General features: G+C 38.6%; 1 protein-coding gene across 3 annotated transcripts in view; it reads right to left on the bottom strand.

Annotated features, from left to right (window-relative positions):
• Nucleotides 1-21,902, bottom strand: part of dachb (dachshund b) — a 135,872-nt gene that overhangs the window by 21,268 nt on the left and 92,702 nt on the right. For all 3 annotated transcript variants that reach the window (XM_085806306.1, XM_085806307.1, XM_085806308.1), the window contains exons 4-7: nt 14,830-15,054; nt 8,131-8,300; nt 5,347-5,452; nt 4,196-4,270 (exon numbers count right to left, since the gene is read on the bottom strand). In XM_085806306.1, the coding sequence (XP_085662432.1) occupies nt 4,196-4,270; nt 5,347-5,452; nt 8,131-8,300; nt 14,830-15,054 (576 nt within the window). The remainder of the gene's footprint in view (nt 1-4,195; nt 4,271-5,346; nt 5,453-8,130; nt 8,301-14,829; nt 15,055-21,902) is intronic.

The raw sequence follows: 21,902 nt of genomic DNA on the forward strand, positions 1-21,902 counted from the left end.
GCGTTGGAGAGTTTTTTTTATGAAATGTTGATGTTTACTAAGGTGTAAAAGGCAACGAAGCAGCGTCAGAGAAATCAATTACAGCCAACACACACACACACACACACACACACACACGTACAGAGGTCGTTAGTATTCACACAATCATGTGGGGTACTAATTGGCAAGGATTAAAGACATCCTTGATTTGTGTGTGTGTGTGTGTGTCACAGTGTCTGCTCAGCCCTTAATGCCTAACACACTGACAACTGGGTTAACTCTGCTGTGAAATTAACGCTGATTAAGACGCTCTCTGACTCACACACACACACACACACACACACACACACACACACACACACACACACACACACACACACACACACACACACACACACACACACACACACACACACACACACACACTCTCTATCCTCTATCAGTCACTCCATCCATACATCCCTCCACCACTCTGCGTCTCCTCCTCCTCCTCCTCCTCCTCTTCCTCCTCCACTCTTGACTCTTGTTTTTGTCTCGTCTTCATCTTTCCACTCGTCTTTTTTCACTCTTTCTCACTCTTACACACCTCCGTCTTTTTCTTCCTCCATCTTTTCTAATCTCTGTCTCACGTTCACCTCTGTTTTTTCCTTTTCTTTCCGTTTTCTTCTATAAATAATTCTTTTTTTTCTTTTAAATCAAACCAAATTGCCTTTAAAATGATCATTTATAACTTTTTTCTTTCCTTTTTCTTTTTCTTTTCCGCTCCTCCTCTGTTTTCCCTCTCTTTTTCCCCAAATGAACTTGTTGACAAGGCTAAAAAAAAAAAAAAAAGGGAAAAGAAAAATGCAAAATGAAGTAAAAAAAAAGAGAGAAAAGATGACAAAAGGTAGAAGAAAACATGGTGGAAAAAAACAGGTATTAAAAGAAATATGGAAGAGAGGAGGAATATAAAAGAGGGGGAGGAAGGAAAAAGGAGGGTTTCAAAAGGGTTATAAAAGATGGAGAGAGGCGTTTGGAGGAGGAGGAGGAGGAGGAACGAAGGAGGAAGTGAAAACGTGTTTCCTTGTGGCTGCTCAATGTGAGCGTGTGCGCTTTTATTGTTATTATATTATTATTAAGGGAGCAGAGGGAGGAAGTGGATTCACCTGAGTGACAGTTCGTTAAGATAAGAAAATAAAGTTCGATCGAGTCCCAATCAAATATTACGCACCTCCATCTTTTTCTTCCTCCATCTTTTCTGATTTCTGTCTCACGTTCACCTCTGTTTTTCTTTTTCTTTTCCATAAATAATACATTTTTTTCCTTTTTTCCTCTTTTAAATCAACCCAATTCGCCTTTAAAATGATCATTTATAACTTTTTTCTTTCCTTTTTCTTTTTCTTTTCCACTCCTCCTCTGTTTTCCCTCTCTTTTTCCCCAAATGAACTTGTTGACAAGGGTAAAAAAATGCAAAATGAAGTAAAAAAAGAGCCAAAAGATGACAAAAGGTCGAAGAAAACATGGTGGGGAAAAAACAGGTAGGCTATTAAAAGAAATATGGAAGAGAGGAGGGATATAAAAGAGGGGGAGGATGGAAAGAGGAGGGTTTCAAAAGGGTTATAAAAGATGGAGAGAAGCGTTTGGAGGAGAAGGAGTAGGAGGAGGAAGTGAAAACGTGTTTCCTTGTGGCTGCTCAGTGTGTGCGCTTTTATTTTGAAAAGGTGTCGTTGACAGTTGGTAAGATAAGAAAATAAAGTTCGATCGAGTCCCAATCAAATATCGATCAGTATCAGTGACGTCATCAGTGATGTCATGTCAACAGGAGGAACCGACCAATCACAACACAGACTGGTCGTTTCAGATGGACGGAGAGATAAACGGATGTTTATTTCCCTCCCAGCGCGTTGGTGACACGGGGTGTGATGAGGTCATGATGATGTCATGATGAGGTCACCGCACCACAACACTAGAAATGTTGAAGATGCTCCAACTGACTCTTTTCTTTTCCTTTCCTTTCTTTACTTTTCTTTACTTCTTTCCTTTCTTTTCTTTACTTTTCCTTTCTTTTTTCTTTCTTTTTTCTTTTCTCTCTCCTCTCTCCTTTCTTTTTGTTTTCTTTTATTTGATTCTCTTTTCATTTCCTTTTTCTTTCTTTTCTTTTCTTCGCTTTTCCTTTCTTTTCTTTACTTCTTTACTTTGTCTTCCTTTCTTGTCTTTACTTTTCCTTTCTTTCTTTTCTCTCTCTTTCTTTCGTTCTTTTCTTTACTTTTCATTTCTTTCTTTCTTTCTTTCTTTTCTCTCTCCTCTCTCCTTTCTTTTTGTTCTCCTTTACTTTCTTTTCTTTTCATTTCCTTTCTTTTATTTTCTTCGCTTATCCTTTCTTTTCTTTACTTCTTTACTTTCTCTTCCTTTCTTGTCTTTACTTTTCCTTTCTTTCTTTTCTCTTTCTTTCTCTCTCCTCCTTTCTTTTCTTCTCTTTTCATTTCAATTTTTTCTTTCCTTTCTTTTCTTTGCTTTTAATTTCATTTTTCATCAAATATCGATCAGTATCAGTGACGTCATCGGTGATGTCATGTCAACAGGAGGTAATCGACCAATCACAACACAGATCGGTCGTTTCAGATGGACGGAGAGATAGACGGATGTTTATTTCCCTCCCAGCGCGTCGGTGACATGGGGCGCGATGATGTCATGATGATGTCACGATGATGTCACCGCATCACAACATGTTGAAGATGCTCCAACTGACTCTCTCTTTTCTTTTTTACTTCATTCCTTTCTTTCTTTCTTTCTTTCTTTTCTCTCCTCTCTTTTTGTTTTCCTTTCCTTTTCATTTCTTCGCTTTTCCTTTCTTTTCTTTATTTTCTCTTCCTTTCTTGTCTTTACTTTTCCTTTCTTTCTTTCTTTCTTTCTTTCTTTCTTTCTTTCTTTCTTTCTTTCTTTCTTTCTTTCTTTTCTCTCTCCTCTCTCATTTAATTTTCTTTCCTTTCTTTTCTTTACTTCTTTCCTTTCTTTTCTTTACTTTTCCTTTCTTTCTTTCTTTCTTTCTTTCTTTCTTTTCGCTCTCATCTCTACTTTCTTTTTGTTTTCCTTTACTTTCTTTTCTTTTTTTCTTCTCTTTTCATTTCCTTTTCCTTTCTTTTCTTTTCCTTTTGTTTCTTTGCTTTTCCTTTCTTTTCTTTACTTCTTTACTTTCTCTTCCTTTCTTGTCTTTACTTTTCCTTTCTTTCTTATCTCTTTCTTTCTTTCTTTCATTTCTCTCTCCTCTCTCCTTTCTTTTTGTTTTCCTTTCTTTTCTTCTCTTTTAATTTCATTTTTTCTCTCCTTTCTTTTCCTGTCTTTTCCAGTTTTTTTCTTTTCTTCCCTTTCACTGTCTATTTTTCTTTCTTTTCTTTTCTTTTCATTCCTTCCTTTCTTTTCCTTTCCTTTCTGTGATTGGTTTCTAAAGTCATCGCCTCCTCTGCTGCTCCTGCTGATGATGTCTGCAGCAGCGGAGCTCCCGGTGTATGAATGAATGGAGTGGAAAACGAGTGGAGAGGAGGAGGGAGGAGGGAAGGATGGAGAGAGACGAAGATGAAAACAATGTGTTATAAGGAGGGGGGAAAAAAATCAGCAAGAGGTGGAAAGAGAGGGAGAGAGAGAGAGAGAGCGTGATGGAGCGAGGAGAGGCCCCGCATGCTTTTAGTGCGCGACCTTTGACCCCTTTTAGCCGCCATGCCTCCCTCACTTAGCCTCCCTCTCTCTCCCTCCTCCCTCCCTCCCTCTCTCTCTATCTCTCTCTTTCCCTCCCTCCTTCCCTCTCTCTCCCTCCCTCCTTCCCTCCCTCTCTCCTTTCTCCGTCTGATTGATGGCTCGGAGACAGGTGATCAATAGGAGCAGCAGAACATCCTGACGCTTCTGTTTCTCTGTTTGTGTGTGTGTGTGTGTGTCACGGCATATTTGTCTGCTGCATGTGTGTGTGTGTGTGTGTGTTTTCAGTCACAGTGTTTATGTGTGTGTGTGTGTGTGTGTGTGTGTGTGTGTGTGTGTGTGTGTGTGTGTGCATACAGTAGATGAGGAGAGCTTCCTAAGTGAGAACAATTTGTCAGATGTCAAAGGAAAATGGGTGAGGGTTTAGATTAAGGTGGGTAATGGAATATCCTCACTTATAGAAAAGTGTGTGTGTGTCTGTGTGTTTGTGTGTGTCTGTGTGTGTGTGTGTGTGTGGTTGTGTGTGTGTGTGTGTGTGTGGTCCAACCTTTGTCCTTTGTTATTTTCTTGTTGGGTGCAGCAGGGTTGGTCAGTGCGACGTCTGCATCGGCCGACACTAATCCTGCAGAGAGGAAACACTCAGTTGAGTTTGTGTTTACGCCCAACACACACACACTTCGCTAACCTGTGTGTGTGTGTGTCTGTGTGTGTGTGAGTGTGTGTGTGTGTGTGTGTGTGTGAAATGTGTCTACAACTCCGTGCAAGTGGTGTCAGATTTATTTTTGGGACTTTTTTTTATGTTTTACATTGTTGTAACATGAGGCGTTCAGAGGTTGTAGGATTTCGGACAATTCACTGCAGTCTTAAAGGGATAGTTCAACATTTTTGACAAATTGGCCCATCGCCATAATCCCTATAGTCATAGCAGTAGGTTCGTCGTTACCTTTAATTGTCGGTGCAAGCTATTTTTAGAACGGCGGAGCAGAGCCGTGAGCTGCTCAGAGCTACGCTACGGAGGCTCATTATGGGATTTCTTGGTTTCCCTCATCAAACTCATCAACTACACAATCCAACAACTCCACAACGCTCTGGTGGACAAGTTGTGACCTGCACATTCACCACGCTATGAGATAATAACACAACGTTACCAGACAGAGTTGTTTTAGAGGGAAATACAGAGACTGCTTGATGAAAAACTGTCCCTGAAGGCAACGCGCATCAGCGGTTTTGCATGAATTTCCCTCTAAAACAACTCTGTCTGGTAACGTTCTGTTATTATCTCATAGCGTGGTGAATGTGCAGGTCACAACTTGTCCACCAGAGCGTTGTGGAGCTGTTGGATTGTGTGGCTCTGCTCCGCCGTTCTAAAAATAGCTTGCACCGACAATTAAAGGTAACGAACCTACTGCTATGACTATAGGGATTATGGCAATGGGCCAATTTGCCAAAATGTTGAACTATCCCTTTAATGACGAACAGAAAAAACACTCACACACACACACAGCAGTGAGTTTCAGTATCATTCATGCCCATGGACTCGAAACCACCGACCTTTTGACCTCACCGTGCCTCCTGAACCGCAGTCAATGATTCTCAAACCTCCTTATATTAAAAGGCCATGACTCTCTATGCGAGTGTGTGCGAGTGTGTGTGTGTGTGTGTGTGTGTGTGTGTGTGTGTGTGTGTGTGTGTGCGTACCCAGTCTTTCGGGCGAGCTGGAGGCCGAGCTGCTGGGCTGTGACTGCAGAGGAGTGTTGGTCTCATCAACAGACGGAGAGAGAGAGGGACTGTCACACACTCTCTCCTGCAGACAGAGAGAGAAGAGAGAGTCAGATGTAATTAAGTGCAGCCGTTCAACAGGGATTCCTCGAACGTCTCGGGTGAATCATTAGAGGTTTGTGTTAATCGCGGTTACCTTCGGTTACCATTGATCACAGTCAGGGCACACACCAACGTGTCGGAGGTAGCAACAAAAATAAACACAACACGGTGTGTAATGGAAACAAGAACTGGCACTGTGTGTGTGTGTGTGTGTTTGTGTGTGTGTGTTGAGTAATTATTATTAGTGTGATTTTATCATGTTTTTATAAAGGGCAAATTAAATGAATGAAATCAAATCATTGTCATTTACAAACTGTAATTTATCCTCAAACACATGAACGTGACACTTTATCTGTCACAGGAAATGACTGTGAATCAATAAGAGTTTAAAAATAAAAGCCCCATGTTTCCATCACTTGTAATGTAATGTTAAATGCAATAAATAAGAAAAATAAATGTTTTGTTTTATAAGATCAACTGTTTAAAACTAAATGACTAAATGAACTAAATGAAAAAACTCGCAGATTTCAAGTTATCAATTAAAATATTAAAGTGACCAAAGCAAGAAATGATAATAAATCAACAGTGCAGAGTTACAGTTGATTAAAAATTGACTGACATCTTCTTTCTTCCACTTTAAGACAATTTAATTTTGAAAAAGAAGAAAAGAAAATCACTATATTGATGTTTTATGAACTAATTAAGTAGAAATCTCAATCAAAAAAGACCTGCGGTAAGTAATTGATAAACAATTATTGATAAAGAACAGCTATATTTAAAAAACCATCAGTTATCATCACCTGTTTTGTTCTTGACTTAACATTTTACTGGACTAACAGTCAAAGTGGTGGAGGAGTTCCTCAGGGAACCGTCCTGGGTCCTCTACTGTTTCGATCAATTTAAAACCACTGTTAAAGCTCATAGTTACCTTGATTTACAAACTGTTAAAATTTATCCTCAAACACATGGACATGACACTTTATCTGTCATAGGAAAAGACTGTGAATCACTAAGAGTTTAAAAATAAAAGCCCCTTGTTTCCATCACTCATTACGAAATGCTAAATAAATGCAAAAGAACACACTCAATTCAATTTTAAATGTTCTGGTTCATCTGATCAAATGTTTAAAACTCAAAGATTTCAAGTTATCAATTAAGTTAAGAGTTTTAGTTGATAAAAAATGGATTGAATTTTAATTTTCTTCCACTTTAAGACAATTAAACCTTGAAAAAGAAAAGAAGCAAATGACCATGATGCTGTTTTCTGAACTAATTACGTAGAAATCTCAATCAAAAAAATACCTGTGGTAAGTTATTGATTAATTGTAATTGAGTAATTATTGATAAAGAATAGCCATATTTTAAAAAACAATCTGTTATTATCACCTGTTTTGTTCCTGACTTAAAGCAGAAGTAAGTGGTCCGGTCGTTTTCACTAATGCTGCGTTCCAGGCAGGCTTTTGAAATCGTAAATTACAGCTTCAAGTCACAACTTACGACTTTGTAGCGTTTCAGGCAACCCACTCGTGTTTTTCCGACCTGTTTTACCGGTGAAAGTCACTATAACGGCCACTCGTAACTTCCGACCCGTGAACTCGTACCAGATCGAACTGGTACGACTCACGGTCGGAAAAATACGAGTTTCCTTGAACGCACCATAACAGTCCTCGTCGCTACGTCGCCACATTCACGGCGTCCCTTGGCTGCACACACAGCCCTGCATGCCGTTCTCTCTCCTCATTGGATAAAAACTGTAGGATACGATAAATGTTTTCTCTTCGGCTCAGAGCAGATCAGAGTGACTGAGAGACCCGTGTTTCAGTCCAAACACTCTATGTAAGTGATTGCTGTCGGAAGATATAACTATTTAAGACTTAGATTAACACAAATATATCACTTACTTCTGCTTTAACATTTTACTGGACTAAACTACAGTCAAAATGGTGGAGGAGTTCCTCAGGGAGCCGTCCTTGGTCCTCTGCTGTTTCCATTTAAAACCACTATTAAAGCTTATAGTTACCTTGATTTACAAACTGTAATAATTTATCCTCAAACACATGAACGTGACACTTTATCTGTCACAGGAAATGACTGTGAATCAATAAGAGTTTAAAAATAAAAGCCCCTTGTTTCCATCACTCATTACGAAATGCTAAATATATGCAAAAGAACACACTCATCTGATCAACTGTTTAAAACTCAAAGATTTCAAGTTATCAATTAAGTTAAGAGTTTTAGTTGATTAAAAATGGATTGAATTTAAATTTTCTTCCACTTTAAGACAATATAACCTTGAAAAAGAAGAAAAGCAAATGACCATGATGATGTTTTCTTAACTAATTAAGTAGAAATCTCAATCAAAAAGACCTGTGGTAAGTAATTGATGAGTAATTATTGATAACGAATAGCCATACATTTAAAAACAATCTGTTATTATCACCTGTTTTGTTCCTGTCTTAGTAATTGATGAGTAATTATTGATAACGAATAGCCATACATTTAAAAACAATCTGTTATTATCAGCTGTTTTGTTCCTGTCTTAACATTTTACTGGACTAAACTACAGTCAAAGTGCTGGAGGAGTTCCTCAGGGAGCCGTCCTGGGTCCTCTACTGTTTCGATCAATTTAAAACCACTGTTAACGCTATCACAGTTACGTACCTTGATGACGGGCGCGCGGTGTACATGAGTGTGTATCTGCTGTGCCGCGGCGGCCATGTTGGCGATGGTGTTGAGGTGGTTCATCTGTGACATCGCCATGGCGACGGACGCGGGAGGCAAACCCATGGGCAGCAGTGGGTGGGGCATCATCATGAAGGGCAGGTCCAATCCTGTAACAGCAAGTGACAGGAAAAAGACAGTTTTGTCACAACTTCTGCATTTTATTTTGAAATATACAGATTATTCTCTAATAGACTTTTTTTTTTTTTTTTACATATTTTTATGCAAATTCAGTCGAGTTAAACTTAAAACAGATGGACCGTTCGTTGTCGACACAGTAACACTTGTTTAATATTGATCATTTTCTACAATAGAGAAAAATAACAAGTGCGTGAAAGCTGCTGCTTCACCCTGCAGCTGCGCTTTTATTGTGGTAAAATCTATTTTGTTGTGCCTCTTTGTTCTCACACAACAAATTTATTTTGCCGACACTTCATCAACGTCCGCGTTTTAGCACCTTTGAGAGGTTTGTTGATGTTAAGGTTTTTAATACATTCAGACTGTTCAGTTGTTGTTGCTGTTTGTTGGTGGAATCGAGTCGAAAAAATCACTTCCTGCTTTTATCTCTGAGTTTTTTTTTCCCTCAGTGAAATTGAGAAGTTGTTAAAAAAAGAGAGAGAGAGAAAGAGAGTGAGCGTGACGGATGGATGGATGGATGAAGGGATGAGCTCTCGTGTCTGTGAACTTGCGCTGAACTTAACCTTGAGGAGAGAGAGGGAGAGGGAGAGGGAGAGGGGGGAGAGCGAGAAGAGGGGGAGAGGGTAGGTGTCATCTCAGTGTCAAATGTTTCACTAATAAAAGTTGACAAAGCCGAGGAGGAAAAAAAAATATGGAGGTCAAGGAGTTAAAGGGTGACGAGGCGAGAGGGGGGAGGTCAGAGTCGCCCTTTTTGATTTTCTTTTTTCCGTTTTCCTCCTCATTGTGTTCGTCTGTCTGTTCCGTCTTTTAGTTTCTCTCTGTTCTTCTTTTGTTTTGTTTTTCTTTCTATTTCCTCTCGTTTCTTTGTTTTTTATCCTGTCTTTCCTCACCTCTTTTTAAATTTTCATTCCACTTTTTTTTATTTTCCAAACCATTTTCTTGTTTCCGTTTTCTCTTCATCTTTCTTTTCTTTCTCTCCTTATTCATGTTTCTTTTCTGTCTTTTCCTTCATCTATCTCTCTCTTCTCTTTCTTCCTCTAAGGACACATTTCACTGTCTTTTTATTGACCCTCCATTAACCTTAAATCACCCTTTAACTCCGCACCTCCTTTTTGTTTTTCTTTTTTCCCTTTTCCTCCTCATTGTGTTCGTCTGTCTGTTTTGTCTTTTAGTTTCACTCTGTTCTTCTTTTGTTTTTGTTCTTTCTTTTTTATTTCTTCTCCTTTCTTTGTTTTTATCCTGTCTTTCCTCACCTCTTTTTTCCATTTTCATTTCACTTTCTTGTTTCCGTTTTCTCTTCATCTTTCTTGTCTGTTCTCTCTCCTTATTCATGTTTCTTTTTCCATCTTTTCTTTCATCTATCTCTCTCTTCTCTTTCGTCCTCTAAGGACACATTTCATTGTCTTTCTATTGACCCTCCATTAACCTTAAATCACCCTTTAACTCCGCACCTCCTAAAAAGCACAACCTTATTCTTTTTCTTTTTTCCGTTTTCCTTCTCATTGTGTTTGTCTGTCTTTCCTGTCTTTTATCTTCCTCTTTTCTTCTTTTGTGTTTTTTTCTTTTAAGTTCTTCTCCTTTCTTTGTTTTTATTATGTCTTTCCTCACCTCTTTTTTCATTTTCATTTAACTTTTTTTTCATTTCCCATACCACTTTCTTGTTTCCGTTTTCTCTTCATCTTTTTTTTCTCTCTCCTTATTCATGTTTCTTTTTCCATCTTTTCCTTTATCTCTATCTCTCTTTTTTTTCATCCTCCAACGACACATTTCACTGTCTTTCTATTGACCCTCCATTAACCTTAAATCACCCTTCAACTCCGCACCTCCTAAAAAGCACAACCTTTTTGTTTTTCTTTTTTCCGTTTTCCTTCTTATTGTGTTCTTCCGTCTTTCCTGTCTTTTATCTTCCTCTTTTCTTCTTTTGTGTTTTTTTTCTTTTTAGTTCTGTTACTTTCATTGTTTTTTATTCTGTCTTACCTCACCTCTTTTTTTTCATTCATTTTCATTCCGCTTTTTTCTAACCACTTCAATTTCTTGTTTCCGTTTTCTCTTCGTCTTTCCCTTCTCTCTCTTTATTAATTTCTTTTTCCATCTTTTCCTTCATCTATCTCTTTCTTCCTTCCTCCAACGACACATTTCACTGTCTTTCTATTGACCCTCCATTAACCTTAAATCACCCTTTAACCCCGCACCTCCTAAAAAACACAACTGTTTGGTTTTTCTTTTTTCCGTTTTCCTTCTCATTGTTTTCTTCTGTCTTTCCTGTCCTGTTCTTCTTTTGTGTTTCTTTTCTTTTCAGTTCTCCTTCTTTCTTTGTTTTTTATTCTGTCTTTCCTCACTTTTTTCCATTTTCATTCCGCTTTTTTTCACCACTTTATTTTCTAGTTTCCGTTTTCTCTTCATCTTTCCCTTCTCTCTCTTGATTCATTTCTTTTTCCATCTTTTCCTTCATCTATCTCTTTCTTCCTTCCTTACTCCAACGACACATTTCACCGTCTCTCTCTCTCTCCGTCGACCCTCCATTAACCTTAAATCACCCTTTAACCCTGCACCTCCTAAAAAGCACGACCTTGACCTCTGACCTTCGACCTCTGACCGCTGCTTTTCAAAGGCGAACACAACAAACTGCGGAGGAGGAGGAGACGCCTCAGATGTCGGAAACACACACACACACACACACACACACACACACACACACACACACACACACACACACACACACACTCAGCGGCTGCTTTCATTCCAATGAAACAATAACACTGATTGCTGTTGTCGTGACGACTGAAGTGATAGAATAATCAATGTGAGTGTTTGTCACCTCTCGCTGCCCAGTGTGTGTGTCTGTGTGTGTGTGTGTGTAAATACATTACTTCTGCAATAAGAAAACGAGCGAGTATGGGTGTGTTTCTGTTTGTCTGCACCTCTGTGTGTGTGTGTGTGTGTGTGTGTGTGTGTGGTGTTGATGAATTGAGTCATTTAGTAGAGTGTGTACTGATTAATCCAGACAGAGTGTTAATACAGGAGATGGGAACAGATTAAATGGCGTACATTAACAAATATTGCCACCCCTCTAAACACACACACACACACACTCTGATAGTTTGTGTGTTTGTGTGTGTGTGTGTGTGTTCTTGTATACATGCTACGTTGTGAGGACCGGAACGAGTTTTTAACCAACAGACTGAGGACGTTTTTGGCCGGTCCTCACTTTTTCAAAGGGCTTTTTGAGGGTTAAGACGTTAGATTATAATTAGGTTTAAATTAGGTTTAGAGTAGCCTAATGGTTAAGTTTTATTTGGGCATTTGTTTTGGATGGTTAAAGGTGTACAGAAAAGAAAATTGAATTTGAGCCCACTCTGGATCATAAAATTAATGTAATAACTCATCTTTCAGATGATGTAGGCCAAACTTTGTGCAAAATTCAATTTTTGAGTAAATCCGGGATGAAAGTGTGTCTTTTTTTTTTTTCGCATTGAATAATGCAGGCGCACGGATTATACGTCAGCCTGTACACGATTCACCAGCCACTGATATGTGACCCGCTCTGGCGAAATGAGTCGGAAGTCGCAACGTTCTATTTTTAGATAATCAGCTGATAACGTGGAAAATCAATTAAAAAAAAAAAAAAAAATTTTTTTGCTAATTGACCCCTCGTGTAAGCCCCGCCCCCTTGGTTACTGTTGCTACGGCGGGCAAGCTTTCACTCCCAGCCATGCTCCTGGCAGTATTTGGTATCGATTTCAAAGGAAATATCAGCAAATTTCTGGATAAACTGTTCTGAGATAATAGAGAGAAGAAGTCACAAAGATCATTCATAGTTTTCAGTGACGTGACTCGCGCAGGAGGATAAAACATCTGTTCAACGACACGACTGGACAATGTACAGAGCAGCAGTAAGGACCGGTAATTTTACCGTCTATCAACCCGCGAAGACTTAGGTCATCTCACTGGTCATGAAACGTTGTCAAACTGCAAGTTTTTGGGCGATTGTGAACCACATACAGCTTTGGCTGCTGTTTTGTTTTCTCCCACCGCTGTATCAGTCAGTGAAAGCAGTCCCTGCCTGGAGGATCCCTCGCCTAAAAGCCCAGGTAAAAGACCTAAAAGTACAGCTGTCATTTCGGAGGTGAACATATGGTTATCCCCATATTTACACTTGCTCAAGTCGAAAAAAAAGTCCGCTCATATCTGAACATCTCTATATTGCTGCTGCCGCCGCCATAGTAGCAGCAGCAACAACAACATCCTTCTCTACAAACAAATGTTTTTCATCCTAGTCTCAAAATGTGTCCACAAAAGCAAACGTAATGACTCACTGCGGAAAGCTTGCCAGGCCTATAGTTACGGTTGCTAACGTAGGATTGGACAATAGCCGTTTGTGGGAGGAGTTGGCGAAGGGTCAATTTCAAAGAAATGACATTCAAAAACAATCTCCCAAGTTTCATAGTCCAGATAATTGAGGAAAGGCACGTAAATGACGATTAAAGTTGACTTACAACTTTTAACTCTCTAGAGAGGAGCACAACATGAGGCTAAATAACTTCTGAACCTGATAGGGACGAGCTGTAAACTGCATCTGAATCGTGAGATTCTCCGCTTTCCGAGGGTCCTTGAATGGTGCATTTATGACAACAATGGTAGCCACGTGTAATCACGTAGTACGGGACCAGATAAAATAAAAAAAAGTACGGGACCAGATGCTAAGCTGAGCGGTAGCAGCGATGCTAAACCGAACGTAGCATGCTAACGCTTGCAGATGTTTAGCCTACACGATTCATCAGCCACTGATATTGGATCCGTCATCCGTCATTCAAACGTCTGAGACACACACACACACACGGAGCTCGGTCTCGCCCCAAGCTTTGAATATCCCGCCCGCTCGATAACGACCAATCAAATTCGTTTTCCTTACTCGGGTGAACTCGTGTTGCAGCTCATGACAACTCGGCGCGACAAACAGGACAAATGGCCATTTCTGTAGCTACACCTTTAAGGTTAGGGTAACAGGGTTCTTACGGATCCTTAAAAAGTCTTAAAAGGCATTGAATTCATTAATCTAAAAACAAGGCCTTAATTGGCATTAAAATGTCTTAAATCAATTTTTCAAACGTCTTAAAAATGTTAACACTTGGTAGCATTTTATGATTGTAATTAGTCTCAAATCTCAAAATAATTGGTAACATTCCGAAATAGAGAAGTTAGTGGCGGCCGTCACCGCTAAATCTCTCACTGCCACCAGCTCCCGAGTCAGTTTTTTTTTTTCTGGACTTTTTATGCATTTATTTTGAAAGGACAGCTGCAGAAAACTTGCGCGAGTTTGTAGTTTTCACCAAAGTCCGTAGGCTACTTTTAATGGAAACACACAGAACTCAAATTTCTTTTAATGCGCATCATTTCCCAGTTATTTGAATCACTTTGGATGGAAACAAACAGTACCTACGAGCAAACGTGTCCTTTTTAGTTTATCATCTCCTCTCTCTTGTTAAGTCTGTCTTAAATTTCATTTCAAGTGGCATTAAAAACGTCTTAAAAAGTCTTAAATTTAACTAGGCTTAAGCTGTAGGAACCCTGGGTAAGGGGCTAGGGAATACATTATGTCAATAGTTGCGTTTCCATCCACCTTTTTTTATTCGCATTTTCAAAAATTGCGAATAAATACTTGAATGGAAACGCCAGAAATTCGAAAAAAGGCAGTAAATGCGCATAAAAGTTTATACGCTTGGAGGGGGTGGATTAGTCAGTGTATCGATTAAAGGAAATGCGAGTTTTTGTGATGGAAACAGATTATGCGAATTGAGGCAGAGTTTGTGGATGAAGCTGCTGGACTTCACCCAGCGACGCCCCGGTGTCCCAGCTCTCGTCTCTGCACCCCGCGACACAAACGCGCTCCGTAACCCATAATCTTTTGTTTATGACGGTTAAGACTACACAAACACACGCCGTAACATCGATATGTAACGTTATCCACCGCTACATTTATTGATTTTTCACCGGCTTCGTATGTAAACAGATGCACATGGGCGAGAGGAGCGTAACCAAAACAGCGGAAAAGCGAGCAGACTGTCACAGTTCCCTACTGTCTTTCTGTGTAAATATCTCACGTTACAACATGAAAACCTGCAGTTTATAGGCTATTCAAGTGCGGCTTATAGCCTATGTACAGTATTTTCTTTTAAAATTTAGCTGGTGCGGCTTATACAGGTGCGTCTATTGTCCGGAAAGTAAGTAAATTGTCCATGATGTTGAGTGTCAGATGAGTGTCAACTGTTGGATACAGTCACGCTCTCTTATGACGTAATCTCACGGTGCACTCCTCCTAATCGCAAAACACTAATGAATGGAAACGGTCATAAATTCGCATTTGCTTTTTGCGCATTTTCACAAAATCCGCTTTTAAATTCGATACGACTTGGATGGAAACCCAGCTAATGACACGTCCTCACAAAGATAGATTTACAAGGATGTGTGCGTGTGTGTGCGTGTGTGTGTGTGTGTACTCACTGTTAGCCAGTAGCTGTTGCTGCTGTTGGAGTTGCTGTTGATTGACGGCTCCGAGGGCCGGGCCCCTCCCTCCTCCTCCACCTGCTGCCGCTGCACCTCCTCCTCCTCCTCCTCCTGCTGCTCCCACTGTCACTCCTCCTCCTCCTCCTCCTCCTCCTCCTCCTCCGTGGGCTCCAGCAGGGGGGCTGGTGAGACGCTCCTTGTCCCAGGAGCACTCGCTGCCTCCTGGACACACACACACACACACACACCAGACGTCAATCAGGACGACGTGAAGCTCGAAAACACACGACAACAACAAATCTGATCTGGAGCGTTCCTCCTATATAGGATCAATACTTATCAATACACAGGCAGAAGAGACAACAGTGTGTGTGTCTTGTTTTTGTCCTTATATCATATTAATATAAACACCTCAGTGATAAAGTTAGATGTTTATTATGTTAAAGTACAACACAAACCAAAACTCATTGAGAAACACATAAGTTAAAGGGACAGCGAGTTATTTGGTTATTTAAAAGTCTCACGTTAATGTGGATGAATCTACGTTACCACTTGTTAATGGGCCCATTTTCGATAAATATATCGTTTTGTCTCTATCGTTATTTTGTTATTATTAGTGGTGGTGGAAATGCTGGTCGAGCCGACCAGCGTTTCTTTACTTTCGGTTTCGTGGCGAGTCATGACAATAACGCCGCCGAATCGCCGTTTATGGTGGGAACTACGACGGTATGTGATCGTCTTTGAACCTCTGACTTTAATTCTTGATGAATGAAAACATGAGTCTGTCTTGCGCCGGTCAAAGAATTTCACGGTGCGGAGGCTCATAAATATAGTGTGAAAACGCTTCACTTTTCCAAAACTCCTCGTTGTCCCTTTAAGAAACACATGGAAAATAAAAGTGTCAGGTGTTCCTAATAAAGTGAACACAAGCAAAGTTACACTATAAAAACATGTTTAATATCCATTATATATGAATCTATAAAGACCTCATTGATAGAATTATCCAGTCTAATCCATTTCTATTCATAAAGCATTATTTTAAACAATAAAAAGATTTTGTTTTAAAAACACAATAAAACACAATCAATAAATGTCCACCCCAGATAAAAAATATCCATGCACATAAAGCCAAAGAAAAAAGAGGAGGGTTTTAAGAAGAGTTTTAACATCAGACAGTTAGGTTAGGGCTGAAACTTACAATTATTTTATCGATTAATCTGTTGATTATATGAACGATTAATCGATTAGTTGTTTGGTCAATGTCCACAAACCAAAGAGAGACTCAGTTTATTGTCGTAAAGCAACAAAGAAACCAGAAATATTCACATTTAAGAAGCTGGAATCAGAGAATTTGGACTTTTTTTTCTTAAAAAAAAACTACTCAAACCGTTTATTCGATTATCAAAATAGTTGACGATTAATTCAATAATCGATTATTGTGCGATTAATCGATTAATTTTTGCAGTTGCAGATCAGAGCTCATTGATAAAACACTCAGTTTGAGGAACCTCAGTGTTTTTACAGCTGTTCCTAATAAAGTGAACACAAACAGAGTTACATTATAAAAATACGTTTAATATCTATAATATATGTATAGATATATATTGATATACCGTAGATGACCATTTATTAGCCCGGGCGTTTAATATGCTAAATCGACTTGGACCCCAGGCGTTTATAAGAACCAGGCGCGTATTTGCAACCGGCTACAATTTATTTTTGCAATGAGCAGCACCAGACCATCATGCAAAGAACGAAGAAGAAGTCACCATAGCACCACTGGAACAAAACTACTTTTTCCCCCGACGCATCTTTATTGACATCAGACAATAAATACAAAGACAGTTTGTCTGTGTAACCGCGACACAGGGAGCTGATCAGAGCAGTGTTATGAATGATAACGGAAGGGGGGGTCGATCGCGGTAATTTCAACACTGTACATTAGCGCATTTATCTATATCCCTATATCCCTCAGTCTAGCGCGCCTGTGTTTGTGTGTCTGTGTGTGTGTGTGTGTGTGTGTGTGTGTGCGCGCCTGCATGCGAGAGAGAGCGAGAGGAGGGGCTGACTGACAGAAGAGGTGAGAGCCGGTGAAGCGCTGTTAAAAAAAACAACTTTTGTTTTCTGTGCAAGACTATGGTAAACACTTAATCGCCCGGGCGTTTAATTGAACCGGCGTTTATTTTGCCAAATGAGGTCGGACCCCGGCGGCTATTAGAGCACAGGCGCGTATTTGCACGCGGGCGATTATTTGGTCATCTACGGTATTATAGATATTAGTGATGATATTGATCAATCAGAGCTTATTGGGTGTTTTTACAGCTGTTCTTAATAAAGTGAACACAGAGTTACACTATAAAAAGATGTTTAATATCTATAATATATGTATAGATATCTCTATAGATATATTATAGATATTAGTGATGATATTGATCAATCAGAGCTGATTGGGTGTTTTTACAGCTGTTCCTAATAAAGTCAACACAAACAGAGTTACATTATAAAAAGACGTTTAATATCTATAATATATGTATAGATATATATTGATATATTATAGATATTAGTGATGATATTGATCAATCAGAGCTTATTGGGTGTTTATATATTATATTTGGTATAATATATGTATAGATATCTAGATATATTATACATATTAGTGATGATATTGATCAATCAGAGCTGATTGGGTGTTTTTACAGCTGTTCCTAATAAAGTGAACACAGAGTTACACTATAAAAAGATGTTTAATATGTATAATATATGTAGATATATAGATATATTATAGATATTGGTAATGATATTGATCAATCAGAGCTGATTGGGTGTTTTTACAGCTCTTCCTAGCCTAGTTAATGATGGAGGTAAAGCAGCAGTAGAACTACAGAGAGAGTTAATTATTGATAAACGACTCAGTTAATACGACTTTATTATTACATCATCGTCACGGTTACGTCGTTACTACTGTATTAAACGTGTTTAGTTTCCTTCAGGTCTGTGAAAGCATCTCTCTCTCTCTCTCTCTCTCTTTCTCTCTCTGTCGTTTCACTCCTTCATTCCTCCACTCTCTCTCTCTCTCTCTGCTCCCTCGTTCCCTCTCTCATCCATCTTCATCTCCCTCCATTAGTTTGAATTAGCAACCGTCTCTCTCTATTATTGCCTACTGAATTCCCCGCGCTGTGTGTGTGTGTGTGTGTGTGTGTGTGTGTGTGTGTGTGTGTGTGTGTGTGTGTGTAACAGTGCATGTGTGTGTGTGTGTGTGTGTGTGTGTGTGTAACAGTGCATGTGTGTGTGTGTGTGTGTGTGTGTGTGTGTGTGTGTGTGTGGATGACAGCTGGGCCTCATCCCCTCTGCCATTTACACCGGGGAAGAAAAGAAGTATAAACAGATGGGCAGATGTTCTCTCTCTCTTTCTCTCTCTCTCTCTCTCTCACACACACACACACACACACACACACCTAATTTTTTCCTTGGCCTTGTCCTCTCCTTCCCTCCTTCCCTCCCTTCATTCATTCACTTTTTCTGGCTTCTTCATATTTTCTTCCCTCTCTTTCTCTCTCCTCCCTCTCTTTCTTTCTCTCTCTCTCTTCCTCATCACTCAATCATCGAGTCAAAAAAACGAGTCTTTTCCGTCCGAGCAGGGTGAATCCCTCCATCCCTGGTCGGAGCGGAGGAGGAGTGAAGGAGGAGTGGAAGAGGAGTTTCCCATCCTCCTCCGATGGTGTCGACCTTCACTCCTCCTCTAAGTCTCGGTCTGATCGGATGGTGTGATGTGATGGAGTCGTCACGGCAACAGCTGCTCAGGCCCATCATCATCATCATCATCATCATCATCATCATCGTTATTATCGCTGTGCTTTTATTCTGAAAACCACCTCCACTTCCTGTGAGTTTGTGTGGATCAAAGTGTTTGATCGTCAGGTTGAATTCTCATCAATCACATCTGATCAAACATGTTCATTTATTTCGTTCCTTTTCTTATTTACATTCGCTCTTACTCTGTCTTTCTTTTTTCTTTCTTTCTTTCTTCACTCAATTTCCGTATCTATCTCCATCTTCCATATCTTTCTTTATTGGATTCTCTTTTTCTCTGTTTCTCTCTTTCTTATCTATACTCTCTCTTACTCTGTGTTTCGTTTTTCTTCCTTGTCTTCCTTTCTTTTAGTTTTTTTTCTCTTTTTCACTCGTTCACTCTTTCTTTCTTTCTTTCTTTCTTACACTCAATTTCCATCTCTATCTCCATCTTCCATTTCTTTCTTTATTGGATTCTCCTTTTCTCTGTTTCTATCTTTCTTACTGTCTTATCTACACTCTCTCATACTCTTTTTTCTTCCTTGTCTTTATTTCTTTTCTTTTTTTTCTTTTTTATCTCTTTCATTTATTTTTCCCCTCACTCTTTTTTCACAGTTTTCCTTTCTCTTGTTTCTTTCTTTCCTTCTTTCTTCATTGTTATTATCGCTATGCTTTTATTCTGAAAACCACCTCCACTTCCTGTGTGGATCAAAGTGTTTGATCGTCAGGTTCAATTCTCATCAATCACATCTGATCAAACATGTTCATTTCTTTCGTTCCTTTTCTTATTTACATTCTCTCTTGCTCTATCTTTCTTTTTTCTTTCTTATACTCTCTAGTCTCTTTCTTTCATTTGTTTATTTTTTCTTTTCTTTCACTCGTTCACTCTTTCTTTCTTTCTTTCTTTCTTTCTTTCTTTCTTTCTTTCTTTCCTACACTTAATTCCCATATCTATCTCCATCTTCCATATCTTTCTTTATTGGATTCTCCTTTTCTCTGTTTCTGTCTTTCTTATCTACACTCTCTCTTATATTTCTTTTAGTTTTTTTTCTTTTTATCTCTTTCTTTCTTTCTTTTATTTTTCCATTACTCTCTTTTTTCTACTTTTTCCTTTCTTTCTTTCTTTCTTTCTTTCTTTCTTTCTTTCTTTCTTTCTTTCTTTCTTTCTTTCTTTCTTTCTTTCCTACACTCAATTCCCATATCTATCTCCATCCTCCATATCTTTCTGTATTGGATTCTCTTTTTCTCTTTTTCTGTCTTTCTTATCTACACTCTCTCTTACTCTGTCTTTCTTTTTTCTTCCTTGTCTTTCTTTCTTTTAGTTTTTTTCTTTCTATCTCTTTCTTTCATTTATTTTTCCCTCACTCTCTTTTTCTACTTTTCCCTTTCTCTTGTTTCTTTCTTTCCTTCTTTCTTAGACTCTATTTTTAATTGTTTGGCCCTTTCTTTCTTTCTTTCTTTCTTTCTTTCTTTCTTTCTTTCTTTCTTTCTTTCTTACACTCAATTTCCATCTATCTCCATCTTCCATATCTTTCTGTATTGGATTCTCTTTTTCTCTTTTTCTGTCTTTCTTATCTACACTCTCTCTTACTCTGTCTTTCTTTTTTCTTCCTTGTCTTTCTTTCTTTTAGTTTTTTTCTTTTTATCTCTTTCTTTCTTTCTTTCATTTATTTTTCCCTCACTCTCTTTTTTCTACTTTTCCCTTTCTCTTGTTTCTTTCTTTCCTTCTTTCTTAGACTCTATTTTTAATTGTTTTGCCCTTTCTTTCTTTCTTTCTTTCTTTCTTTCTTTCTTTCTTTCTTTCTTTCTTTCTTTCCTATACTCAATTTCCATATCCATCTCCATCTTCCATATCTTTCTTTATTGGATTCTCCTTTTCTCTGTTTCTATCTTTCTTACTGTCTTATCTACAGTCTCTCTTACTCTGTCTTTCTTTTTTCTTCCTTGTCTTTCTTTCTTTTAGTTTTTTTCTTTTTGTCTCTTTCTTTCTTTCATTTATTTTTCCTCTCACTCTCTTTTTTCTACTTTTCTTTCTCTTTTTTTGCCCTTTCTTTCTTTCTTTCTTTCTTTCTTTCTTTCTTTCTTTCTTTCTTTCTTTCTTTCTTTCTTTCTTTCTGTCTTTCTTTCTTTCTTTCCTTCTCTATTTCTTTGTTTCTTCTATATCTTTCTTACTTTGACTTCTCTTTTTCTGTTTCTGTCTTTCTTCTTACACTCTTATTTTGTTCCCTTTCTCTTTTTATTTGATTGTTTCTTTCTTTTTCTGTTTCTCTTTTTCAACTTACTGAGTAATTATAAATATAAACAACTTTCACTCTCCCTCTTTTTTCCCTCAGTCTTTCTTCTCTCCATCCCATTTCTAATAAAAAAAACCCCCAACGTGATCGTCTTTCATCCGTCAAACACCTCAATATCTGTTTCCTCCTCGTCCTAAATATCCCTCTTTTCTATTTTCCCTTTCATTCGTTCCCTCGTTCCTCCGCTCTATTGTCCGTCGTCTGTTCCCAGGCCGACACTCAGTGTCCGTTACAGAGGAGAAGAAGGTCGGACAAAGAAGACACACAAAAAAAATCACTGAATGAAATAAAAGGAGGAGAAAGAAGAAGAAGAAGAAGAGGAAGACGAAGAATAGGAGGAAATAAAAAAGAAATGAGAGAACAGAGGAGGAGTAACTCTATCAGGGCCGTTTTCCAGGTCAGCAGAAGAAAAGGAGGAGAAAAGAAAAATAGAAACAGGAGTCTGAAGGAAAAGACGGACGGACGGACGGCACGCTCTCTCTCTCTCTCTCTCTCCTTTCTTTCTTTTCTCTTTGCTTTTTGTTTTCTGTCTTTTCAATAATTCAGAGAAGCAAACACAGCAGAGATGGAGTGGACGGAAAGAGTGTGTGTGTGTGTGTGGTGTGTGTGTGTAGGCTTTGTTTTTCCTATGTTACCTGTGAAAAAAGAAACAACAACACACAAGCTTTTAAAGCCACGATGTGTAGAATGAAGGAATTGAGAGCTTTAGATTATAGGCTCCTTCAAAATAAAGGTAGATGTTTGCGTTAAAGCTCCTTCAAAATAAAGGTAGATGTTTGCGTTAAAGCTCCTTCAAAATAAAGGTAGATGTTTGTGTTAAAGCTCCATACAGTATAAAGGTAGATGCTCCTTCAAAATAAAGGTAGATATTTGTGTTAAAGCTCCATACAGTATAAAGGTAGATGCTCCTTCAAAATAAAGGTAGACGTTTTTATCAAAGCTCCATACAGTATAAAGGTAGATGTTTTGTGTTAAAGCTCCATACAG

This window comes from Trachurus japonicus, chromosome 18 (genome assembly GCF_045865225.1).
Source record: "Trachurus japonicus isolate A0001 chromosome 18, Traja_1.0".
In the NCBI taxonomy this organism is placed as follows: Eukaryota; Metazoa; Chordata; class Actinopteri; order Carangiformes; family Carangidae; genus Trachurus; species Trachurus japonicus.